The sequence below is a fragment of the Danio aesculapii genome, chromosome 20, assembly GCF_903798145.1.
Source record: "Danio aesculapii chromosome 20, fDanAes4.1, whole genome shotgun sequence".
In the NCBI taxonomy this organism is placed as follows: domain Eukaryota; kingdom Metazoa; phylum Chordata; class Actinopteri; order Cypriniformes; family Danionidae; genus Danio; species Danio aesculapii.
Genome location: NC_079454.1, coordinates 13,937,942 through 13,952,731, shown reverse-complemented (window position 1 = coordinate 13,952,731; position 14,790 = coordinate 13,937,942). Strand labels below are relative to the sequence as shown.

Below are 14,790 nucleotides of genomic sequence, written 5' to 3'. Positions count from 1 at the left end.
GCATAAATAGTTGAGTGTTTGTTTGGATCAAGTCATTTTTATTTCTACATTTTGATTTTTGTATATATTCATTTTTGTTTTTTGAAGGGAATGGGGGACATAAGTTTACAAAAGACAAATTATGATCCAGCTCAGTGAAAACGGATAGATTCTAGAAAAACTTTACAAAAATGTGATGTCACAGGGGCCAGCTTTTTAGTCCACTGTCCGTACATGGGCATTTAGGATTCTGCAAGAGAAAGTGTAGAATAAGGGACATTAAATACAGCTATGGTACAGCGGAAATCAAAATTAAATAACAACCTACAATTCCCTAAACCTTCAAAATCACTGCTTGTTCAGGATCAGAACAGTTTTTAAGCATATTTCATTAGATGCTTATATTCTGAAGCACAATCTAAAAAAAAATACTTGGAAAAAAGAATATTGATCAGAAGTGGGGATCATTTTTAGATCTTCCCAGTTTCATTTAATTACTGCCACAAAATAAAGTTGTTGTTTTTTTTTTCTCCAGAAAATCCTAGAAAATGCTTGAATTCTGTTTTTCAAAATTACTTTGAATTTTTATTTTTTTCAGGGTTTAAATTTTGGATAAATTGCTTTAAAATGTAACTGTGTTGCCTTCGTAGTTTGAGTTACTAAGGGGGTCATAATGCAGTAATTAAATATTAATAGTTTTAAAAAGAAATCTTTTTTTTTCAAAGAGAGGACTGATTTAGTCCAGAGACTTACATCTGTGCTCTTTGAATTTAAATTAAAATGAAATTTACATGAATGACACATTTAAGATGTGAGTAAATTACATACTGTACAAGAGAGTAAATGACAGTAATTCAACGTTTTACTTGGAGCAAACAGGCCATTAAAAGTTTCTTTTAACAATATAGAATGCTGTAACAAACAGAATCTGATATAATGTGATGAACTACAAATGACTATGCAAATGTTAGATTTTCTGCAAATGTAAAGTGCTGGAAAAGTTTGAAAATACACCTAGAAAGTGCTAGAAAACTTTTTTTACAGTAACCGACTTGGTTATTTTGAAGAACACTTCTACTATTAAATAATAGCCACAACTAAAATTCCTTCAAATTTTGAATGATGATATTATTTCAGAAAAATCAGGTGTTTATAAATTGTTCTGTAATTTTGATGTCCATTGTATATTTAGTAAGCTACAGTTATCTGGATCAGAATTGTATAGATCAGCGGTCCTCAACCCTGTTCCTGGGCATCTACCTTCCAGCAGATTTCAGTTGCAACCTATATCAAACACACCTGCCTGTAATTATCAAGTGCTGTTCTGGATCATAATTAATTGGTTCAGGTGTGTTTAAGGAGGGCTGGAACTGAACTCTAAAGGAAATGTAATGTGTGCATCTCTCCACACCAACACCAGTGTGCAGCATCCACTGGGATGATATGATGGCAGCCACAGGACAACGGCGCCAGTGCGCTCACCACACACCAGCTATTGGTGGAGTGGAGAGACAGTAATAAAGCTAAATCGGTGGATGGGTAAGGGCCTATGGAGAGAATTTGGCTAGGACAACCTAGTTTTCGCATGTGGCATCCCAACCAGGTACTGACCAGGCTCAGCCCTACTTAGCTTCAGTGAGTAACCAGTCTTGCGCTGCATGGTGATATGGCTGTACAGGAAGGTAGGTTTCTAGGAACAGAGTTAAGCACCCCTGGTATAGATGAATACTCACAGCCATCTGTCCGCTCTGGCTCCATCTCTGTGTCTCTCTCCACTTGTCGTCGTCGTCTTTGCACATAGATCATTGCGCTAACAACAATACCCAGGAACATGGCAGCTGCCACAAACACACTTATCGCCACTGTTGCAGTTGAGCTTCCTATGGATTCCTGCATCTCTAATTGTAGATCTACAAATTCTAGGCTCTGAAACTCTCTTGACTGGGGCTCCAGTAGTCCAGTTACATCTATTGATGAAGTTATATGTTTTAGTGATCTTGTATACCTAAAAATTTTGACAGTCTGAAATGAAATACTTGCTGCTTACAAACCTTCAAGGGAGAGAAGGAAGATGACATCATCTGCTTTGATGAAGCTTCGGCTATTTAGACGCTCATGTGTGATGAAACCGCTCGTCCCATAACCTGATCCCCGGTAGAATGTACTGCCGTCTGTGTCAGTGACTCGACTGCCAACTTTTCGAGGATCGTCCCAGAAATAGTTCACATTTCCACTGGCTGCAAAACAAATATAGACACTTCTGTTTATGAAACAAGATATTTTGTAATTTATCACGTGTCTACAATATTCACATGTAAATTATACATTTTTATTTATTTTTTTTTTATAGATGATTGAGTCACTTAAATATGATCATTCTTGTGCAAGGGAGCCCCATTGATAAATGTAGAATGCCTCTCTGTAGTTTTGTATTTAAACTCCCATTTATGTTGCATAAAAAATTATTAAAGTCGAATACAGTAAATGATCCAAAAATGATCCAAAAAAAGAGGTTTAAACAAACATCTGTAAATAAATATTTATTTAGTATTTTAATGTCGAAAAAGTACATTTGATCAAACACTAGTCAACATTTGAAGTGGTTTTAAAAAAGTTCATGATAATTGTCTTAAGATAAGAATGAGTGATTTTTTTTCTTCTGGAGAAAGTCTTATTTGTTTTATTTTGGCTAGAATAAAAGCAGTTTTTATTTTTTCTAAAAACATTTTAAGGTCAAAATTATTTCGATAGTCTACAAAACAAACCATCGTTATACAATAGCTTGCCTATTTACCCTAACCTGCCTAGTTAACCTAGTTAAGCCTTTAAATGTCACTTTAAGCTGTATAGAAGTGTCTTGAAAAATATCTAGTCAAATATTATTTACTGTTATCATGGCAAAGATAAAATAAATCAATTATTAGAAATGAGTTATTAAAACTATTATGTTTAGAAATGTGTTGAAAAAAAATCTTCTCTCCGTCAAACAGAAATTGGAAAAAATATAAACGGGGGCTATTAATTCTGACTATATATATAGATTAATTACTTATTTCTATTATTTTCATGCATGATTATTCAAGTTTTCCATGGACCCCTTAGCATCCCCTTGTGGCTCTCTGGAGGTCCCCACCATACATAAAATATTTAGTAGCAAGACAAATAGAATCTGTACCAGAAGAATTGAACATCTGAAGAGTTGAGATGCAAAAACCTGAAATTGAAGTGCCATCTGAAATCTCCTAAAATTTGCATTTTTCTCAGGCTCCTAAGTAAAAGTTGAGTAATTTTCCTTTTATGTCTATTAATATATTATTTTCATTGCCTTTAATGTGAAGTTAGTGTACAAATATAGGAGTCTCGGAAAAATGCTCAGTTTAGAAGAAAATTTCAGATGGCACTTAAAGGTTTTTGCATCTCAACTCTTCATCTGTTTTCAGTGATCTTTTATTACATTTCGGTAAGCTTTTAGTTTAGAAAAGTAACATCATTTAAACATTTTCTGAGGTTTTAGTATGAACACAACTTTGGACCGCCTGGTCAACCTTTTATCCATAGGCTATCATTTTTAGTTTAATTGCTTATTATTACTATTTATCTAGTTGTGTCAGTATATTATTCAATGCAAGACACGGGCCAAGAAATATTTTTAACCTTAAAGGGTTAAGAAAAGAAATTTTTTAAACAAACAGACATAGTCTTAATAATCAGGATCCAAGTAGCTATACTGTGCACATCATCTCATAAAAGTGCTTAATGTCTTTGTCTGTTTATATCTTACAGTCAGTGGAGGTCTTTTCTGGATCAGTAGTGATCATCCTTATGTTGTTCATGCGGCGTTGGATGTCTGGGTTCTGGTCCAACATCTCCATTGAAGCCTGCCGCCATGGACAAGGCCACTGAAGATCATCATCATGAGGCCCGGAGGTCAAGTGGAGGTAAATCCCCATTTGATCTGGGCTGTCTGTCAAGCCATTAATGTACAAGCCAATCTGAAATGAGTAACCATCTGGGGACAGGAAGCGAGGGCTGTAGATTTTGGAACCGGGAGCTGTTGTAGCAAGTAGTTTGGTGAAATCCCGAATATGCCAGATGTGTTGAGGACACTGGGTCTCGGAGAGGTTGATGTCATCAAGAGACAGACCACCCTTTGAGGAGTCTCTTCCTTTAACTCCTTCAAACACCACTCTGAATTTACTAGAGACATCCAGTGTCACGTGGTATAGTTCCCAAGAGTCTTTTAAGCCACCTGAGTAGTACACAAATGTTAGCCAAAGCCTCATCATTTATGATTTATTAAATTTATTCAATTCAAAATTTTCTTGGACCAAGTACCACTGATCTTCTGAATGAGTCTCAGGTCTCCTTTGGGGTTTTCAGCGGTGTATTCGCGCACCCAGATGCTTAGCTGGTCATCAGTGCCCCCACTGTTGTAATGATAGAACTGCAGGCATTGGGAGCGTCTTTTGGGGTAAAAGAGGCGACTTTCCAGGTGCGCCTTGTCTCCTTGGGTTCCCTTGGCTGTGCTGAAGTGCATGAAGAACCCAATGCCTGTAGACGTACAGTATACACAGTATGCACTTTATTAGATAATAGACCACTAAATCAGTCCTCTCTTTATAAGAGAGGGGTCTTTATAAGAGAGTTGAATGACCATTTACATGTAATATAACAATCCTTGACTAGAAAAGGAGGAGGTCTAGCTAGTGGAGGTCAAAGAATATTTCCTTATGGTATCAGTAAAATAGGTTTATCATGGAGAGACCAAAGTGCCACCATAATATCATAAAAGTGATCAATGAACTGTTATTGTTAAATGTTATTTAACTGTTTAACTATTTAATGGTTTCCACGGTTGTTGTATACAAGGAAAGCAAAGAAAACAAATGTCTTCCATGTGACTGTCATTAAAAGGATCTTTGGTCTAATTGGGTACAATATAATATGCATGTGATGGTGAGTTTTTGCAAAAATGATGCAATAAAAGCAAATAGTCAGTGCTTTCATTTTGATTTTGATTGCATTAAAGTATAATCGTAACCTACTGTAAACATTATCATAATCATTACTCTTCAGTCACATTGAATATGTTTTGTGGGTATTTCGAATTCATTTATGACTGCAAATATCACATTTAAAAGAAATTTTTTGAAAAATGTTAAGGCACAAGCAGGGTAGATATAACTACAATTATAACTATATAGATATAATTAAGCACTTTTATATTTGTGGTCTTCTGCTGCTGTAGCCCATTCACCTCAAGGTTCGGCGCATTCAGAGATGCTCTTCTGCATACCTCAGTTGTAACGACTGGTTATTTGAGTTACTGTTGCCATTCTATAGGCTCAAACCAGCCTGGCCATTCTTCTCTGACCTCTGGCATCAACAAGGCATTTGTGCCCATTTATGCTCACTAGATATTTTCTCTTTTTCAGACCATTCTCTGTAAACCCTAGAGATGGTTGTGCGTGAAAATCCCAGTAGATCAGCAGTTTCTGAAATACTCAGACCAGCCCATCTGGCACCAACAACCATGCTAAGTCACTTAAATCACCTTTCTTCTACATTCTGATGCTCGGTTTGAACTGCAGCAGATCATCTTGACCATGTCTACATGTCTAAATGCATTGAGTTGCTGCCATGTGATTGGCTGATTAAAAAGTTGTGTTAACTAGCAGTTGGACAGGTGTACCTAATAAAGTGGTTAGTGAGTGTATAATGGTAAAAATTACATGTTACAAGTTACTGTGTTACTCTTATCTTGTATGGAATATACAATCTGTAATGATTTATAATAAACATATAAAACATACTAGAACTATAGAAGGACTGGAACTATAGAATTGGTGCATGAGGTAAAATACATAACTGCAAAACTGTTTAGCTCACTCGCACTAGCTTTATCATTTCAAATAAATGCAAAACTTTCAGTTGAAACCCTGCTTTGGTGTATATAGATGTTAATACCTTGACATTGTCCTAGATTGGTGTAGTCTGTCTTTGGACCACCTTCTACTGTCTGTACACGAGCCCACTTAGCGTTTCCACCATCACCCTGAATCATACCACAGATGTTCGGCTCCTCAAAGTGGCAAGAGTCCAGAAAAGTGGAGGATGTAGCTGGAAATGTGATGACAGACGTTTTGATGATGAGTGAGAGCGGCAGTCTTTATCTTATCAGTCAGATTAATGTCAATATTCATTCATTAATTTTTCTTCGACTTTTCTTCGTCTCTGATTATTCAGGGGTCACCACTAGGGAATGAACTACTCTGGCATATGTTTTGAGCAGCGGATGCCCTTCCAGCTGCAACCCAGTAAAGGGAAACACCTATACACTCTCTAATTTACACACAGACAGACAAACCCCACACAGAAATGCCTCCTGGCCCAGCCAGGACTCAAACCAATGATTTTCTTGCTGTGAGGTGACAATGCTAACCACTGAGCCACCATGACGCCCCCTATTGTCAATATATTTATAATAAAAAATTATTTACGCATTTAAATTTAATCATTCTTCACCAGAAACTTACTGCAGTTGTATAATCTGTTCAGCTTGAGCAAATCATTGTCACTGAACTCCATGCGTTGACCGATCACATTCAAAAATTCGGGTATTTTGGTAACAATGGTTGGTTCTGAGCCTTTGTTGAAGGATGTTTTGCTGTAGTGCATGACTGAGCCATAATCATACGGCACACCGAGTGAGCTCGACTGCGTTTCGTCATATAGATTGAAGTTGTGTTCTTTACCTGAGTGAGAAACAAAGCAGAACAGTTGATGAACAGATGCGTTTGAATCTAATACAGTGATTTTATTGGATTTTACATGAAATATTCACCATCTTGAATCTGGTCCCACACTATAATGACGTAGTCATCTCTGTCAGATCTGGACTGCTCATGCCAGAGACCCAGCGCATGCAGAAACTCATGCTCTACTGTTCCCAAACGGTCACAGTTTGACCCAATAGACAACTCCTGTTTGCCCATCTGCCGATTGCCCACCTTTGAGTAACATCTGATGGAACAGAAAAACTTTATACATTTGATGAAAAAAAAACTTTCTATAAAGTAGAAGCCCATGTGCACTATTGGATAATCAAAATTTAACCAGTACTACAAAAAAAGCAAAAAACAAAAAAATTACTTATTTAAAATGAGCTGAAACAACACGATTCTTCACGATTTTTTGGGGGGACAACTTGATTGTTTCATGATCAGGCCACTTTAATGGGTTAACTTGTGGGTAGCATGTTCACCTCAAAGCAAGAAGGTCGCTTGTTCAAGCCTCGGTTGAGTCAGTTGGTGTTTCTGTGTGGAGTTTGCATGTTCTCCCCGTGTTCACGTGAGTTTTCTTCCGGGTGCTCCAGTTTCCCCCACAAGTTCAAAGACATGTGGTACAGGTGAGTTGGGTAAATTGGCTAAATTGTCTGTAGTGTATGTGTGTGAATGAGTGTGTATGGATGCTTCCTAGAAATGGGTTGCAGCTGGAAGGGCATCCGCTGTGTAAAACATATGCTGGATAAGTTGGCGGTTCATTCCACTGTAGCGACCCCGGATTAATAAAGGGACTAAGCCGAAAAGAAAATTAATGAATAAATCATCGATTTGTGATGGGACAACATGAATAAATTGTGTGGAACCCTGCATGTTTTACAGTGTACAATGTTGTTCAAACTACTTTAAATGAGTTGAAACAACACAATTCTTAAGTTTTTTAGGGGATAAACTTAATAGTTTTATGTTCAATCCACTTAAATTAGCAAAAACTAATAAATTAACTTAATTCCTTTGTTGTCTCAACACAAATCAATTTTGTGGAACCCAGCATTTTTAGTCTACACGGTTCTCACAATTGAGATATAAACTCAGACTTATGAGCTATAAAGTCTGAATTGTTTATATCCTGCATTTAGATTTTCATATATACTCAGATTTAAGAAGATGTAAAACTCTATTATCTCTGTATTCTGAGTTTAAAACAATAGTTCACCCAAAAATGTTCATTTACTTAGTATTTACTCACTCTCAAGTGTTTACACACACACACACGCACGCACGCACGCACGCACACACACGCACACACACACACACAAACACACACAAACACAAACACACACACACACACACAGATATATTTTGAAAAATGTTAGAAACCAGCAACCACTGACTTCGTGGTCACAGTTTCCAACATTTATTAAAGTAATGTATTTTACATATGAACAGGTTTGTGACGGGTGAAGTAAATGACAGAATTTTTTGTTTAGGGTGAACTGTCCCTTTAAGTCTTGCGATTCAATTTTGTATTATGACTTCATTTGCAAAATTGCTAATTTATTTCACATAATTTCACATTTAAGACTCTTTTGCAATTCTGATTTTGTTTTTTCACAGACTTTTTTGGTATAATGCTTACTTTTGATTAAATATCACAATTATAACTTACTTTTGCACAATATAGAAATTTTCAGTCTAATCTCATAAGTTTGCCTTTTATTCTTAAAATTTACAGTTGAAGTCAAAATTATAAGCCCCTCTGAATTATTTGCCCTCCTGTTTATTTTTCTCAATTTCTGTTTAGCGGAGAGATTTTTTTCAACACATTTCTAAACATAGTTTTAATAACTCTTTTCTAATAACTGATTTATTTGATCTTTGCCATGATGACAGTAAATAATATGTTACTAGATATTTTTCAAGACACTTCTATACAGCTTAAAGTGACATTTAAAGGCTTAACTAGGTTAATTAGGTTAACTAGGCAGGTTATGGTAATTAGGCAAGTTAAAAAAGTTTTTAAAATATATAGCTTATAGGGGCTAATAATTTTGACCTTAAAATGGTTTTAAAAATTAAAAACTGCTTTTATTCTAGCCGAAAAAAAAAGACTTTTCCAGAAGAAAAAATATTATCAGACATACTGTGAAAATTTCCTTGCTCTGTTAAACATCGTTTGGAAAATATTTTAAAAAGAAAAAAAAAATACAAAGGACGCTAATAATTCTGACTTCAACTTCAACATTGAGCAATTCTGAAGTTTCTGTTTTTCTCTCACAATTCTCCCTCTCAGAATTGCAGCTATATTTCAAGTTGGTGAGAAAAAAGGAATAATCATGACAGTTTATCTTTTAAAATTGTATTAGTGCTGGTGATGATCATCTATAACATTCAATTTCAACAATTTATTGTAAAAGTGTGAAAGCAAGCTATCCAATAAAATAAGTCAATAGAATTTGGACTATTAAGCATTAGGTGTTAAATGTGCATAAATTAATTTAATGTTATGCAGTTTCTCACCCGCTGCCTTTGAAAACGAAAATGTAGTTCGCCTCTCCATTCCAGGGTTTAAAGTCGATGCACGTCTTCAATCTGTATTGCTCGAATGCTTTCAGTATCACACCTTTGGCATTGATTTCTGTTAAAATTCACATGAAGTAGGCAATAAAAAAAGAGAAGGGTAGTGAGCTAGAGAAATTAAATTATTATTATTATTATGTTCATATATATACCAAGGCTGTTGTCTAAGAAGTACGGCACAGTGGTAGGCCAGCGATACTTTTCACCCAGAATAGTGTTTCTGCTTTCACCCTGTTAAACACAAACCAAATGTGGGTTTTTTATTTTATTTTATTTTATTTTAATTAAATTAAATTAAATTAAATTAAATTAAATTAAATTAAATTAAATTAAATTAAATTAAATTAAATTAAATTTAATTTAATTTAATTTAATTTAATTTAATTTTTAACATTGATTTACATTTAATTTAAATGTATTTTATTTTATTGCTTGACATTTTACACACATATAAAATATTTGATTTTTGTGGCTCAGTTGAACACATTTCTGGAGGTTAAGCATATTAATTAAAGAAAATTGTTCAACTGAGCCACAAAAATAAATTTTTTTATGTGTGTAAAATTTCTAGCAATAAATTAAAATAAATTTAAATTACATTTAAATGAAAAATGAAAAAGTGTCAGGCCACATTTTATCCTTTAATAGACAAAATTCTTTGTCAAAACAAAACATTATATAACAAAACAAACCACTGACCTCCCCGATCAGAATGTCTCCTTCCACCAGATCAAGTCCTGCCACTGTTAAACATGCAAAAATTAGAAAAATTCTTGAAATATTGCTACAGATTTTAGACATCATGTTGTTTCCACGAACCTTCATTTATTTCAAAAATATCCAGATCTTTTCCATGATCTACATCAATCTCTGTATCACCTGCAAAAAAGTTGAAATCCACAGCATATAAAAAACCCTGAAATCTGTTTGATCGTTGAACAAATATGCATTATCATATAAAAATTATGAGATTATTATGACTCACCTGTTACTGAAGATGTTGGCTTTGAAAGAAAACATCAGAGTAATGAGAATTCAAATTAAAATTTTATTTATGTATATATTTAACTCATCCTATAATTTGCATCTCTAGTCCTTATGAAGATTGTTTAGGGGGAACCAAATAAAACAAAAAAACACTGAGCCTTTAATTTTACAATAATACTGTATTAAACATGCATATGTGTACAGCTTTGGTTTCTTTTAAACGAGCACTTAAAGCGACAGTTCTCCCAAAAATGAACATTTCCTTACCAATCACTTTAAATTCATTACACTAAAGCTGTTTTAAACATCACACTTTATTCTGTTGAATTCTGTTTGTTCTGTTGAAACACAAAAACATGATATTCTGAAGAGTTTTGGAAACCAGCAGCCATTGACATCCATAGTAAGAACAAAAAAATAGAAAATACTATGGAAGTCACTGACTGCTGCTTTTAAACATTCATCAAAAAATCAAAAATCAAGTTTAGAACAAGTTGAGGCTCAGTATACAAAAACAAGATGTTCATTTTTTGGTAAACTATCCCTTTAAACTTTGACATGAACAACTTTATATCACGCTCCTTTAATATTTACTCTGCTAGTAAAACATTCATTCATTCAGTATAAATACATTTTAATACTACTACATCTGTATTCTTTTGCTCTAAAATATGATTATTTACTTTTGCTTAATAGTCACAATATAAATAATAAAACAAATGTCTAGTTTTTTTTTATTTTCTACCTCAGAAAGTACATTTTGGACTCACCAAACACAGGACTGTAGTACAAACGGTCAGAAAGAGAAAGGAACGAACAGACGCCATGAGATCGAATCACTTGTGCTGCACTCTTATTCAAAACAGTGTATTGTGTATTAACAAATTTATGGATGAAAAAGAGCTTAGTCTGCATGATAAGAGCCCACAGCTGATAGGATATCATTTATTATGCTGATGGTCACCATGATATTATTACACATGATAAGAGTTGTATAATAAAGTTCAAAGATGAGGATCCACATCAAATTAAATTCACAAAAGAAATGTTTATTGCTATATTTAGTTGTTTGACACAATCTATTGTCTTTGTAATGGAATTTTGGTACAAAAGCTAGGTAATAAGTGGCTACTATGTTTACTGTTATTGTACATGTGCAGTATATATTATCAAAGTCCCTTTATATTCTGTAGTCTTTGATATTATGCAATACAAATTGCTGTATGTATTATTATATACAGTACAAGTACGAATGCTGTGATTGGGGTGGTATTATCAAACATGCTTATGACTAACTTATTAAAATAAGTGTATAAGAATATGTGATTATAGTAACTGCATTATTTGTTTAAATGAAATTCACTTCCCTATAAAATTTTGTGTTAAGAAATAGGTAAAACCGTGGGTTTGAAGTTTAAAATGACAATCTATTACTATATTAGAGGTTTCTTTTGGTATATAAACCATTGACTGAACGAGTCTTCTACAAATCATAGAAAAAAAATTTGCTTTTCAGTAAATAAAAAAAAAATGACACAATGTGGGGCAAAAGGCTTTATTTACACCTTTACTATTTCCAAATGTATTAAAACTTTTATTATATTACCTTTTGCTTTACAACTTGTGGATTTCACAAAAATACTGTAATTCATTGAAACATTTTTCCCCACTAATAAATAACACGTAAGTCCCGTTAAACTATTATAAACAGTGCACAAGTGTACATTCAGAAAATCAGCTATTAGAAAAGAATGTGCAAGAGGAGCTAAATAGTGCAAATTGTTGCTTTAGATTGCTCAGTACATATGCTCATACAAATCTCTCATTTAAATTAATATTTTCTAGAGGATGCTTTACAATACTATATTTGTGCATTTACATTTGTTTAGTCAGTATTGAAGCCAAATCTGGAGCTCATCTAGCAAAATAACTTACAATAATTATTAGTAAATTAGTAGCCCAAATTTATAATTAACATTTTTTGAATGTTTAAATTTTAAAAATATTAAATAACATTTTCAAAAATAGCAAAAATCGAGAAATAAAAATATATACAATGTTGTAGTTTGTATTTTTTATTTTTTTTTAGCAATATTTGGCATGAATTATCTTTCCATTTCTGAAAATGTTCTGTGACTAAAATATTTTTTTAATAAATAGGTTTCGTTCAAATGTACCAATATATATTACCCATTTTCACTGAGAAATGGATAAAAATGTTCATTTGCAAAATGGGGTGTTCTTATTTATGCGGAGCACTGTTTAATGATGAGTATTCTATAGACTGTAGCAAAACATCTGAAAACACCACTTAACCTAAAAAACTTTTCATGGTGCTTTAAAAGATATTGTATATATTAAGATATTTTATAAAATCGTCATTCGATACATCCATCTTTTAATGCTACTTTGTGAGTTCATCTCGGTGGTTCAGCATTAAATATTTTGTTTATGACCCCACAAAAAAAAAAAAAAACAGTAATTTATAACAAATAATGTTTTTGAACCATATACAGTAAAACACACAACAAAATAGCTGGGTTCCACGCAATTCCTTTATGTTGTCCCAACTGTAACGAGGAGACTGACACGGAGGGATCCATTATGCAGTATTTATTAGTCACAGTCAAACACAAACATCCAATACGCACTAAAGTGTGAACACACATCAACAGTAATCAATAATGGTCTTGGGGCTGGCGGCTGACAGACACAGAGTGATTTACCAGGCATAGATCAGTGGCAGGCGGAGTGGCTCAGAATCCGTTAGACAGGCTTGGGTCGAGGGCAGGCTGCGTGGTTCAGAGTCCGTGTATAAAGCAAGGGTCGTGGGCAGGCAGAAGGCAACTCAGAGTCAGAAACAGTCTGGGGTTATTCTCAGAAGATCAGACAGGAAAGATCGCTCAGTAATGCTGGCCGGGGCTAAACCAGACTTCACAATGAACTGGTGTTTGAGTGTGGCTTATATAGGAAGCTTGGGTCGTTAAATAGATTCAGTTAAGGTGTTTTTTTTTTTTTTTATTAACTTCAAGAAACTGTATAATATAACTTAAAATACAGTAAAAGATAACAGTTCTTTTACACAATAATCACATTAGATGCACAAGATAAAGAACAAAACCAAAATACAATACATAAAATAAACAAATAAAATTAAATAAATACAATAAAAATTTTAAAAGACAGTGCAATAAAAGGAAATAACTATTCAAGTAGCAAGAAAGATCTCATCATATTTGCTCAAGAGAGAAGCACATTTCTTATTTTCAATTAATCTAAGCGATTTAATTAAGTGTTCTATTTCACATAGGAAGTCTATAAAGATTGGACTTTTTTTAAGGAACCTCTGTTTGTGAAAGTAAAATTTCCCAACAAGTATAAAAAAGTTCACAGTGGCTTCTAATGACTTGTTTTGGTTTTCAAAATAACAAATAACATCCTTAAGATGCAAATTACCACTCATATTAACCTTGGAAAAACAATATGAACTTAAATCATTCCAAAACAGTGATGACACGTCGCAAAAAAAAAAAAAAAAATGACAAATGTCTTCACGCTCATTCTTACAAAATGTGCAACTATCAGTAACATCACAAAATTTGGATAAAAGTGCATTACATGGGTAAATATTGTGCAGAATTTTAAAGTGCACCTCTTTCATTTTATTAGGAATACAGAATTTATATGGTAATAACCATGTTTTCCTCCATTGAATATTAACAATTATGGAACCCCCAAAAAACTTTCCTCTAGGAGTAATTGCATTATGTGACTGGGACACATGACGTATGAACTTATTATTGCATTCTTTAGTAAGAATAGATTTTCCTCCTAGGTATAACTGTGATAATTGTTTGGAACCTGTCTCATAACTAAGAGCTGCTTTCATCAAACATAGTAATCCACTAGGTATAGTCTTTATAATTGACTTAAATTCCATGTATCGAACAGGGAATTGATTAATGTTTATAAAACTCTCATAAGTTAAAAGATCCCCGTTACAATCAAAAAGATCAGAAACAAAAATAATGTTTTTGTTAAACCATTTATCCCAGAAAAAAGATTTATTATTTGTCTTAATGTCTAAATTATTCCATAAAATGGTTTTGTGGGGTGAGAAATTGTGGCTGTAAGTCAGTTTCCAGGCTAATAGAGCTTGTTGATGGAATTTAGCTAATTTAATAGGCAATTTACCAACAGAGTAATTGCATTTCATTAAAAAAGAAAGGCCACCAATCTTTTTAAATATATTATTAGGAATAAAATACCACATAGAGTCTGAGCTAAGCAAACATCTCTTTAGCCAATTGATTTTAAATGTATTATTGGTGTCATCAAAATTTAGGACTTCAAGCCCCCCTCAATCCTTTTATTTGATAACACATGTTTCTTCAATTTGTGAGGTTTATTATTCCAAATAAAGTCAAGAAAAACTTTATCAATTTTTTTAGAGGTGTGATTA

General features: G+C 33.5%; 1 protein-coding gene across 1 annotated transcript; it reads right to left on the bottom strand.

Annotated features, from left to right (window-relative positions):
* Window positions 1-17: 17 nt before the first annotated feature.
* mep1ba (meprin A subunit beta a) lies at window positions 18-11,186 on the bottom strand. Its single transcript, XM_056480728.1, has 14 exons — window positions 11,099-11,186; window positions 10,327-10,345; window positions 10,161-10,220; window positions 10,041-10,084; window positions 9,494-9,572; window positions 9,282-9,399; window positions 6,824-7,002; window positions 6,516-6,734; window positions 5,947-6,099; window positions 4,315-4,530; window positions 3,761-4,228; window positions 2,031-2,216; window positions 1,713-1,946; window positions 18-229 (listed from the first exon to the last, which is right to left on the bottom strand). Coding segments are annotated over exons 1-14 (2,034 nt in total). The 5' UTR covers window positions 11,156-11,186; the 3' UTR covers window positions 18-227.
* Window positions 11,187-14,790: the final 3,604 nt, after the last annotated feature.

Coding starts and splice junctions, on each gene's coding strand:
- mep1ba (XM_056480728.1), bottom strand. CDS start 11,155: ATGGCGTCTGTTCGTTCCTTTCTCTTTCTGACCGTTTGTACTACAGTC. Junction 9,573..10,040: donor GAGACATTCTGATCGGGGAG/GTCAGTGGTTTG, acceptor TGTGTTTAACAG/GGTGAAAGCAGAAACACTAT. Junction 6,735..6,823: donor GTGGGACCAGATTCAAGATG/GTGAATATTTCA, acceptor TTTCTCACTCAG/GTAAAGAACACAACTTCAAT.